The sequence below is a fragment of the Grampus griseus genome, assembly GCF_964374135.1.
Source record: "Grampus griseus genome assembly, chromosome: 19".
In the NCBI taxonomy this organism is placed as follows: Eukaryota; Metazoa; Chordata; class Mammalia; order Artiodactyla; family Delphinidae; genus Grampus; species Grampus griseus.
The window spans coordinates 5,398,973-5,411,321 of record NC_139013.1 but is presented as its reverse complement, the minus strand read 5'-3'; the positions used below and the strand labels follow the sequence as shown (position 1 = coordinate 5,411,321).

At 41.7% G+C, this 12,349-nt stretch overlaps 1 protein-coding gene across 1 annotated transcript; it reads left to right on the top strand.

Annotated features, from left to right (window-relative positions):
* Window positions 1-485: 485 nt before the first annotated feature.
* LOC309836660 (vomeronasal type-1 receptor 100-like) lies at window positions 486-12,349 on the top strand (the record flags this gene model as incomplete). Its single annotated transcript, XM_082676761.1, has 3 exons — window positions 486-583; window positions 10,971-11,074; window positions 12,183-12,349. 3 exons carry the CDS (start codon window positions 486-488, stop codon window positions 12,347-12,349), a joined length of 369 nt encoding a protein of 122 aa, XP_082532887.1.

Sequence of the window (12,349 nt, the reverse complement as noted above, 5' to 3'; positions counted from 1 at the left end):
AGTTTCACCACCTTAGCTCCTCCATAACCCTGTACTTTTCTCTAGAGCTTTCTCCAGCCAAAAATATTCCCACGGTCTGCCCCTCGACCAGGCTTCTCTCTGCTAAGGATAAAAGTCTGTTGGACACGTACACCTCCTTCAAGACGGCCACCACCTCCTGTGACGAGAGACTCAGTGGCCACGGCCGTTTGAAGTCTTGGGCCCACATAACTGACGGGGAAGAAGACCAAGCTGCATTGTCAAGAGTCGGCACGTGTGCCACACTTTTGATGGCATTTGGGGAGACGGACCCTCCAGAGCTGAGATGTCCGGTGGAAGAGGCAACTTCTCTGTAGAGCACAACTTGGGAAACGGCTGCTCCACAGCTGCCGCCATATTGCCCCGCAGAGCCATTCCACTCCCGCCCACCCCACGTGCAGAATCCAGGTCCCTGGAGGTGCTTCACGTGACCGGTGGCCATTGTCGGCTCACAGGTAGTACTGAGTATGCGCAGCAGAGGCGCTGTGGCGTTGCCAGGCGACCTGCATTGGAAAGTAGCCTTTGGAAACCTGTGGTTGTTCCAGCCACGTCGTGAGAAGACCCGGTAAGAGGAGAGACTTCTGTGGGGTGCAGTGATTAGGGTCGGTGGGGTCAGTGGCAGGAGTCTGTGAGGGTCAAGGAAGCAGGTGTATTGGGTTGATAGGCCGTTTGTTTAGTCCATAATCGGAGAGTCTGTTGAAATCGGTGATCTGGGCAGCTTTTAATTGGGCGAATCTATGGTTCAGTGATGGAGGGAATGGGGGGTCCGCTATGGCATGATGAATCTGTGGGTTCAGAATTCATGGCCTGGAGAATAAGGGATGAAGGTTTGTGAGGTCGCTGATTGGGAAGCCTGTGAGAACTGGTAATTGGCGGAGCCTGTGTGGTCATTGATAGGACTGTAGCGTTAGTAATGGGGCGTCTTGAGGTCAATTATGGGAGAGTCTGTGGGCATTAATAATGTGGAGGTTTGGGGAATCAAGGATGAGGTATTGGGGGCAGTGATGGAGTCGTTGGGGGACATTAGGAGCTTGGCGGGGTCACTGATGGGTACAGGAGTCAATGTTTATGACTATTACTGGGGCAGGTCATGGAATGGAGTTGGTGTCTGTGACTGGTGAGCTCATGGAAGTTGTCGATTTGGGAAACCTGTGGAGTTAGTAATTGGGGAGGGACTCCCTGGAGATCCCTGATTTGAGTTTCCAACCTTTATTTCCAACCTTTATAACCAGCGGGAGCTTCATATTGTGACATTCCTCCCAGTTCCTCAACAGCTTACCAGCTGTTCCCATCAACCCCCTCAAACCCATTCTTCTCTTCACATCCCTTTTTTAAAAAATAAATTTATTTAGTTTTGGCTGCTTTGGGTCTTCGTTGCTGCACGCGGGCTTTCTCTAGTTGCAGCGAGCGGAGGCTACTCTTCGTTTCAGTGCGTGGCCTTCTCACTGCAGTAGCTTCTCTTGTTGCAGAGCACGGGCTCTAGGCACACAGGCTTCAGTAGTTGTGGCGCGTGGGCTCCAGTAGTCGTGGCTTGCGAGCTCTAGGGTGCAGGCTCAGTAGTTGTGGTGCACGGGCTTAGTTGCTGCACAGCATGTGGGATCTTCCTGGACCAGGGCTCGAACCCATGTCCCCTGCATTGGCAGGCGGATTCTTAACCACTGCACCACCAGGGAAGTCCCTCACGTCCTCCTTTGCTTTGACCTCATCCCTACAAAAATTTAAAGTGTTTTTAAATGATCAGAGCCTAAGGAAATCTAAACTGATATTTGCTTGTATATTCGTAGAATATCACTGTGAGGATTCACAAAATTAGGAACAGAGGAACTGGGTGGTGGAAGGACCTCAGCTGTACCTTGTGAATGGTGAATTATGCGAACTATTACTTGTTTTACAAAATACTTTTTACTGGTATGCCTAGAGAGTTTGTCTGATGTTACATTAAAACTGTATGTTACTTGCTGAAGATAAGACATATATCAAACATTCAATTATCCTCTCTCAGAACATGTTTTTAGTTTTCATGTAGGCAAGTGATATCTTTGGTATGATCCTTCTCTTGTTTCCACCTGGTAATCATAGAAATAATCACAATTATTCTGATTATATTCATGCTTCTTCACATTTAAATATTTACTGTCATTTTACAAATATGCAGTGATTGCCAATTCTATTCTTACTTCACGTAAGAGACATTTAGGATAATTTTTAATTTTATGATTTGTTTGGAATTTTTTGGTTGCTATCTTTCTTGTTATTCCTAATTGTATTTTGAGGAATTTATCCTGCTTTTCATTGTGGTACCATATGTGGTCTTTTCTTTTAAGGCAAATATGAAAAATTGAAAACCATGTATATTTTCAATATGTACCTCTTTTATCTACTTTGATATATTGCTGATGTCAATATTAGTTTTAATATTTAGGCCATATATATAATCTTTTCCTATATTATTTGTCACAAAATTAGTGGTATTTTAATATCTTCTCAGTGGTGTTTCTGTCACACATCCTTGTTTTTGTCTTTTTTTTTTTAACAGCGTTTGTTTTATGTGATTTAGTTCCCTATTTGTCACGTAAAGCAATCACATTATAACTTCTAACTCATGTTACTCTATAAATTTCTACTTTACCCCATTTAATGGCTCTCATCTTAAATTCTTTTACCTGCTACTGTTACTATTACTCTTCTTGATTCTGTTATCTACATTTGCCTGGTCCTGATATACTTTGTTTCTTACATTTTGTCTTCCCTGGCTGGTGTTTGAGGATGTGGGTGTCTCTGAGAACCAGCCAATCGCTGGATTTTGTTTTCGTTTTATTCATTCCAGTCAGCTTTGTCTTGTCTTGGAGAGTTTTACTTTTGCCTTTGCTGCCTCAACCCTGTCCTGTGTGTCTCTCACTCCTGTTTTACTCTTTTTTAATTCTCTTTGTTTCCTTGTAGTTTAATTTGCTTTATAGTTCCTCTTACATAGATTATGTATTTTTTAGCTTTTATGCCGTGGTTTAGAAGGCACATCTTGTTTATATTTATCTACTGGAAGTTCCCTTTAAGTTTTCCAGAAATATTGTTGAATTTATGTTATCCTAATTAGCAAAGTGGCTAACAAAGATAATAGGTCTATTGTTTTATTTTATTTTATATTTTTTGTTTATATTTTTTGGTTTATTGTTTTATATGTGATCTTTCTACTTTATATTCTAGCTACCTCAGTTTTAAAATAGGAATAATTGGGGAGGATGAAATAATGTATATTGTTTGTTTAGCTTATTAACGTACACATCATTAGCCTATTACTAGAAATTATTTCGTGTGTGTGTGTGTGTGTGTGTGTGTGTGTGTGTGTGTTCCAATAAAGCTTTATTTACAAAAACAGGCAGCAGGCCTACCTCCTACTCCTTTTCCTCTCCACAGCTGAGGGCCTGCTTGGTATAAAATTCCATTCCTTCCATGCCTCTGCCCAGGCGGATAACTTCATTCTCTGTATGGACTAGAGCACCTTCCTGCCTGTTAACAGTGTCCCTTTTCTTTCCTGACAGCCAAACCTGTCTGGGTCCAGGTAACACCACCCTAACTAACCTACATCCTTCTGCGCTGATTCAGTTTTTACCTGCCCGGTTTCTGGATCTTCATGCTCCAAGAATCTTCCAACGTTTCTGTTCTCCACTTTCTGTTCTTGACTTTTATTGTAACTCCTTCAGTAATTTGAAAGCTTAAGCTATTGGTTCTATGCTGGTGTTTCTCAGATTGGCAAATATTCTCACATTTGACCTCTAGCCCTGCATTTGCTTCCCTCCAGAATACCTCCTCTGTGATGTTCTGCTTTCAGTATAAATGTCAGAAATAGAAATGGAAATGATCTTTTCTCCCAAATAGCTCATTTTTTTCTTCCTCTTTTTTTTTTTGGCAGTACTTGGGCCTCTCACCGTTGTGGCCTCTCCCGTTGCGGAGCACAGGCTCCGGACGCGCAGGCTCAGCGGCCATGGCTCACGGGCCCAGCCGCTCTGCGGCATGTGGGATCTTCCCGGACCGGGGCACGAACCCGTGTCCCCTGCATCGGCAGGTGGACTCTCAACCACTGCGCCACCAGGGGTAGCCCTGATACATTATCTTAAACTAAAGGCCATACTGTAGTTCTTACCTAACGTCCTTTTTCTGTTCTAGGCTTGAAGTAATATTGTAGGCTAATGACTCCCAAATATTCATTTCCAACCCAGAACATTGTGCTCATCTCTAGTCTTATTTGAAAGACTGGTCTCTTTACATCTTCACTTGAATGTCTACAGACATCTCAATCTTGATAGTTACAAAGTTAAGCTCTGGATTCCACTCGTCTTCCCCTAGACCTGTTCCTCTCTGAGTATCCCCCAGGTTTGAAACAGTGCTGCAGTCTGCCTGGGTGCTTAAGCCAAACCCCAATCCCCCAATGGAGGGGAATGCCCCTCCATTCTTACAAGTATTTTTTCCATTTCTCCATATGCCACATCCATTCCTGACTCAGGGCCTTTGCATTTGCTGTTCCCTGTGCCTGGAGTTTCCTTCCCCCAAGTTTTTACACTGCTGCCCCACCCTCTACCTTTTTATGGGTCTTAGCTCAAATGTTTCACTTTCAGAGGTGATCAGTTTATCTAAAGTTGACTTCCCTCAGCTTCTCTCAATTCCATCTCCTTGTTTCTTCCATGGCATTCATCATCACCTTGGTGGTTTTCTTTTTCTGGACAATTTATTTAAAAAATATTTTTTAAAATATTTTAAACTTTCTGGACAATTTATTTAAAAAATTGAAGTATAGTTGATTAACAATATTATTTTTGTTTCAGGGGTACAACATTGTGATTCAGTATTTTTACAGGTTATACTCCATTAAAAGTTATTATAAGATAATGGCTATAATTCCCTATGCTCTACAATATATCCTTGTTGCTTATTTATTTTATACATAACAGTTTGTATCTCTTAATCCCATATCCCTAATGTGCCCCTCCCCACTGGTAACCACTAGTTTGTTTTCTATATCTGTGAGTCTGTTTCTGTTTTGTTATTATACATTCGTTTGTTTGTATTTTTTAGATTCACATATAAGTGATATCATACAGTATTTGTCTTTCTCTGACTTATTTCACGAAGCATAATATTCTCTAGGTCCATCCACGTTGCTGCAAATGGCAGGATTTCATTCTTATTTTATGGCTGACTAATATTCCATTATGTACATAATATATATATGTAATATGTCTGTTGACAGACACTTGGGTTGCTTCCATATCTTGGCTATTGTAAATAGTGCTGCTATGAACATTGGGGTCCACGTGTCTTTCTGAATTAGTGTTTTCATTTTTTTCCGGATATATGCCCAGGAGTGGAATTGCTGGATCATGTGGTAGTTCTATTTTTAGTTTTTTGAGAAACTTTATACTGTTTTCCATAGTGGCTGCACCAATTTACATTCCCACCAACAGTGTACAAGTGTTCACTTTTTTCTACACCCTCTCCAACATTTGTTGTTTGTAGGTTTTTTGATGGTGGCCATTCTAACAGGTGTGAGGTGATATCTCATTGTTGTTTTGATTTGCATTTCTTTAATAATTAGCGATGTTGAGCATCTTTTCATGTGCTGGTTAACCACTTGTATGTCTTCTTTGGAAAAATGTCTCTTCAGGTCCTCTGCCCACGTTTTGATTAGATTGTTTGTTTTTTGATATTGATTTATATGAGCTGTTTATATATTTTGGATATTAACCCCTTGTCAGTGATATCATTAGCAAATATTTTCTCCCATTCTGTAGGTTGTCTTTCGTTTTGTCAAGTTCAGACTCCACAAGACTGCCCTCAGTTCAAATGTGAGTCCCAAGCATTGGGTGCCCGGGCTAACAACTCTTCTGTCTGACTTTGCTGTTACATCAGGGATTCCTCCACTCACTCCTCCCCCCGCACACTTGAAGTTCAGTAATTTGCTAGAATGCTCACAAATGCCCGAAAACATTTTCCTTAAACCACCAGTTTATTATAAAGGACACAAAGGAATGGCCAGATGAAGGAGTACATTGGGTGCGTTCTGGAAGGAGCCCAAGTACAGGAGCTTCTGTGTCCATGGAGTTGGGTAACACCACCCTCCCTGCAGGTGGATGTGTTGCCTGAAGCTCTCTGTGCCCCATCGTTCAGAGGTTTTTATGGAGGCTTCATCCTGTGGGCATCATTGATGAAATCATTGGCAGCTGGTGAATAAGCTCAATCTCCAGCCCCTCTTCCCTTTCTGGGGCACAGGGCTCAGCCTGAAAGTTGCAACCGTCTAGTCTCCTGGTCGGTTCCTCTGGCAACCAGCTCCCACCCTGAAGCTCTCTAGGGGCCCACCAAGAGTCACCTCATTAACAGAACCTCAGACGTGGTTGAAAGGGGTTTGTTAGAAATAACAAAAGAGGCTCCTTTCACCTCTATCCCTCAAAACATAACAAGGGTTTTAGCAGCTCTGTGTCAGAAACCAGGGACAAAGACCAAATGTATCATAGCTTCCATGACAGAAATTTGTTCATTTATGTTGTACGTTGTATGTTTTGTGTATGTACAGTACCAGCCTTACGCTTCAGCAAGCTGACTTTCCCTGGACCTCAAACTTTTCACTCCTGCTACCCTCTCCTATATCTTGGAGAAGCTTCCTGAAATCAGCAATGCTGTGGGGAGAGGCTGCTCTGAATGCAGACCAGGTTCTGCATAGGTCTTGGTCATTGGAAACACCAACTCTGAATTATTTAAATGTCCCTTTCTGGGGGTTGAAACAGGCAGGGCCAGCAATTGTGTCCAGGTAATAATGTCCAAGACCCTGTTTCTCCCCTTTGGGGCATTTGATAACTCTTTACTTGCCCATCCTTCTTCATGCATGGGCTCAACACCATGGTTCATGGGAGTTCCATCAGGGCCCATAGCAAGGTCTGGTTCTCTTATTGAACACAAGTTCATGTGCCCAACACACAGTGAGGCCAAACAAACTGAAACGTCGGAGTTCAGAGCAGAGAAAGGTTTATTGCAGGGCCATGCAAGGAGACATGTGGCTCATGCCCCCAAAACCCCCAATTCCTCAAAGTTTCAGCAAAGCCCTTTTAAAGGCAAGGTGAGGGAGGGGCATGGTTAGTTGTTGCAAACTTCCTGGTGTCAGAATCCACGTAGGTTCTTGTAGCTGTCCACTGTCCACGTAGGTCAGGTCAAGATGTTTCTGAAACCTCCAACAAGACAGTTTTTATCTCTATATGAATGGACTCTTGAAGGTCAGAGTCTTGAGAATAGGCTATCTTGTATATTTCAGGCTATATGTAACATTCTTTTACAAAAAGTGCAGAGCCAGCATGACTAAGGACAGGCAACAGAGCACAAAGGTTAAAGTGAAAAAAGAACAGATCTAATATGGAGTCAGGTTTGATCTTCCTTATTATGGTTCTGGGAGGGTGTTTTATATGTGAGTGGGCATTTTTATGTGTTCAGTGTGTGCATTAATGCCTGTGAGTGTGCAGCTGAAATTACATGAGCACGTGGGTGATTGTGTATTGTGTGTGTGCATATGTGTGCGAATGTGTGTGACTGTATGTTAGAGTGTGTGAGTACGCGTGCATGTGTGTTTGCATCTGTGTAAATGAGTTGGGAGGGATGGGTTGTCCACTGTTTTGGCTCTAGCAACTGACTTGACATTGGGGAATCACCGCATAGTGAACCTTGATCAAAGAGTTGATTTGTGTGTAGGAAAACCTGAAGAATTAATTTCAACCATAATATATATATATATTTTTCCCTTCTTGACTCATCAGATATATATTTCTTAACTTAAGGGGTAACCATAATTCCTTACTCAAAGTTTTGCACAAAAGCAAGTGTGGAGGACTTTGTTGACCATTTGATGGTCTTGAATTAAGTGAGTAGCATTGACTTATCTGGCAGTAACAGGAATAGTAAAATCTCCCTCTTAAACCATCTGATCCTGGTGCTGTTATTTGCAAGGGTCTCTTTTATTATTTTTTTCCCCAACCCACCCCACCACCACGGGTCTCTTCTAGAACCTTCTCTCTTTCTTCTATGGATATTAGTCTGCTTCTGCTTCCTATCGTTAGTGAGGGTCAATGTCAGTAAAATTTATTTTCCTAACAATTTACAGATTCATTGATATTGAGTTGTACAAATGAGTGCAATGATATCTAATATAGACATTGGCGTTGCGTTCTTGGTATTTGTATCTCTTTTTAGATCCTTCTCATATACTTGGACAAATTCCATTTCATTGCTCATACCTTAATTGATGGTCCAGCTCAGTGTATGAAATTAGGAAAGAACTGTCCTGGGTAGAATTTCTCAGTGAAGCAGAACCTGCATTGAGACATGTACTTGCAGCCAGTCCCTTACGTGTCAAACCTAAGTACTTCCTGCTCCCTACATATGAGCCCTGTCTGCCTCCAGGGATCATGGAAAAGTAAGCATCTGTCACAAACGCACCAATAGTCTCTTAAGACATATTAGCTAGAAAGTGATAATTGGTCTTGGTAATTAGCAACTAGGAAAATGTTTTAAAAAATAATCACAGCTCCCGAGCCTGTTCCTGCCAGTACTGCTCCAGGTGAAGTGATAATTGCAGTTCTGAGGGGAGGAGAGGTCACAGGATCACAAACTCATATCTCAGGGTGGAGCTACCCCTCTTGCACTGATTGCTTTGACCTTCGCGTTGAGCCCACCATCCAGGCAGCAGGAAAAAGGCGGTGGGTTTTCTCTATATTCATTAGGGAGGTGGAATCTATAAAGGAAGGATTTGTGCAGGAAATTGGGAAGTGAGTATATTGGATAAAGGGAATCTCCTGTGTATGAACCTGGTCCAGCACCAAAACGATACAGGACGGTGGGATAAATCCTAAGGCATGAACTGAGATAGTCAAGAGAGATGGGGTCCTAGACCTTTCACCAATCCCCGATGGCTCCTAACGTAATGTATGTGTTTCTCGCTGACAGTGATTGTTGTGGTTTAACGCAAGTGATGATGAAATCTGATTTTTCGTGTGCTTAAGGACTGTATTTCCCAATTCAGTCTGCTTTACAAAAATTGCAGACATAAATTTCAGGTTTCGGAGGTGAGCCCGTAATACCTCCATACTTGTAACAAACACTGGGATGAATCTACAGGACTCAGCTGATGCTGTGCAGAAACAGTGTGTCTGGCAGCCATTGTTGGAATGTGAATGCGTTCTCTAACTCTGGCTGTATGAATTGCTTAGCAGATTTATTTATTTATTTATTTTTAAAAATCTTTATTGGAGTATAATTGCTTCACAATACTGTGTTAGTGTCTGTTGTACTAACACAGTGAATCAGCCATATGCATGTATATGTCCCCATATCCCCTCCCTCTTGAGCCTCCCTCCCAGAGGATTTAATAATTGTGTCTTTATTGATTATGGAGAGAGTCTTCTCACTAAAAGTTAGGGAAGTAGCATATAAGAAAAAAAGAACTTTGTAAGTTTCAGATACCAGTTTTAGGCTCAAATGTATCCTGTGATATTTCTGCTGCTTTTAAATATTATGATACTGATCCCAAAAATGTATGGCATTTATACAGTACACAAGTTACTCACGTTAACATTCGATTTTGCATGTGTCTTGTATTTTCATATCTTTCACAAATCTTGCCTTACTGCTAATACTTTTATTTGACTTGGGTATTAATAAATAGTTATGCATGTGACCTGAAATCAGTAATAATTTGTTTCTACTGTGCACTATTAATCAGGCATCAGTGTTTTCTGTCCCATAGTTCCAGTGACTTATGACATTGTACTTTTGTCCTGGAATGGAAGTAAATGAACCTTTTTGTTTCCATCCTAATATTGAGCCATTCTTGCATTTATTAAATCCAAATTGTCATGGGTGGGTACCTGCGGTTTTATACTGCAGTCGGTGCATTTACATTTTTTTTTAAGATTTTTATTTTCTTTATTTTTTGGCTGCGTTGGGTCTTTGTTGCTATGCACGGGCCTTCTCTAGTTGTGGTGAGCGGGGGCTACTCTTCGTTGCAGAGCATGGGCTCTAGGCGTGTGGGCTTCAGTAGTTGTGGCACGCGGGCTCAGTAGTTGTGGCTTGCAGGCTCTAGAGCACAGGCTCAGTAGTTGTGGCACGTGGGCTTAGTTGCTCTGCGGTGTGTGGGATCTTCCCGGACCAGGGCTTGAACCCGTGTCGCCTGCATTGGCAGGTGGATTCTTAACCACTGCTCCACCAGGGAAGCCCCCGGTGCATTTACCTTTAAGTAAGATTTCTACAGCTTTATTCAAAGTTTGTATTTGGCAATAGGGTAAGTCTTAATGACAAGTTTCCACTTATTTATTAACTACATTTTAAAATAAAATATCAACAACCTAAATTGAAATGACAAGGTGTAAAAGCAAAACTAAATTTAGATCTGGTTTATTTGAAGAACACAGGTGACTAGTATTTGAGTATATTCTGGATTAAATGCACTGTCATTGTAACCAGCCCAGTCAGGGTCAAATCCCACTATCCACCTGCTCCCAACCAGTGAGTCAATTTAGACTTTAAAAAAAATCTTAAAAAAAAAATGTAAATGCACCGACTGCAGTATAAAACTGCAGGTACCCACCCATGACAATTTGGATTTAATAAATGCAAGAATGGCTCAATATTAGGTTGGAAACACTTAACCTCTATGTCAGTGTTTGCTTCATCTTTATAAGGAAGATAAGTGTTTGCTTCAGGAATTTGTGAGGAATAAAGATGTTACCACATGTGTGGCTTTCATAGCAGTGAGTCATACATTCTAAGTGTTCTTTAATGGTTATAGGTTCAATCCTTGGATGACTTGACATGACAGGAAGACTATATTTCAAAGTAAGGCTATGGTTAAGTCCCGAACGTTGGATTTCAGTTGACCTGGTACATGTGGTCCATGCTTCATGTTCGCGTTCAGGATCTTCTAGCTCAGAAGACAAGCATCAGTCAGTGAGACCTGATAACATGGCTGCCAGGGATTTGGCAGCAGGATCGATCTTATTATTACCGACAGTATTTGGAATGCTGGGGAATTTCCCTCTCTCTCTCTCTCTTTTTTTTTAAACATCTTTATTGGAGTATAATTGCTTTACATTATTGTGTTAGTTTCTGCTGTATAACAAAATGAATCAGCTATACGTATACATATAATCCCCATATCCCCTCCCTCTTGCGTCTCCCTCCCACCCTCCCTATCCCACCCCTCTAGGTGGTCATAAAGCACGGCTGCTTCCCACTAGCTAGCTATTTTACATTTGGTAGTGTATATATGTCAATGCCACTTTCTCACTTCATCCCAGCTTACCCTTCCCCCTCCCTGTGTCCTCAAGTCCATTCTCTACATCTACGTCTTTATTCCTGTCCTGCTGCTAGGCTCTTCAGAGCCTTTTTTTTTTTTTAGATTCCATATATATGTGTTAGCATATGGTATTTGTTTTTCTCTTTCTGACTTCACTCTGTATGACAGACTCTAGGTCTGTCCATCTCACTACAAATAACTCAATTTCGTTTCTTTTTATGGCTGAGTAATATCCCATTGTATATATGTGCCACATCTTCTTTACCCATTCATCTGTCGTTGCGCATTTAGGTTGCTTCCATGACCTGGCTATTGTAAATAGTGCTGCAAGGAACATTGTGGTACATGACTCTTTTTGAATTATGGTTTGCTCAGGGTATATGCCTAGTAGTGGGATTGCTGGATCATATGGTAGTTCTATTTTTAGTGTTTTAAGGAGCCTCCATACTGTTCTCCATAGTGGCTGTATCAAGTTACATTCCCACCAACAGTGCAAGAGCGTTCCCTTGTCTCCACACCCTCTCCAGCATTTATTGTTTGTAGATTTTTTGATGATGGCCATTCTGACCGGTGTGAGATGATTCCTCATTGCAGTTTTGATTTGCATTTCTCTAATGATTAGTGATGTTGAGCATCCTTTCATGTGTTTGTTGGCAGTCTGTATATCTTCTTTGGAGAGAATTCCTCTTTTTTACTGTTATCTCTTCCCTTATTGCACTGGGTATAGGCTGCGGACCATAGGTTTGATTGTCAAGAACCTGATTGTAGCCAAAATCTTGGTTCTGTTCTCTGATGGATTTCACAATACAGTGAGAAATTATGGGTGGTACCACACGGACAGTGATTTTTGCATGCAAAATGTTCCCCTATGTTCGCGGAGTGGGCAGGGGTGTGTCCATTGCCACCACCTGCTTCTTGAGTATCTTACAGGCCATCACGTTCAGTCCCAGGGCTTCTAGGTGGGCAGAGCTTAAAGTGAAACCGCTGGCAATCGTTTTATGGATATGA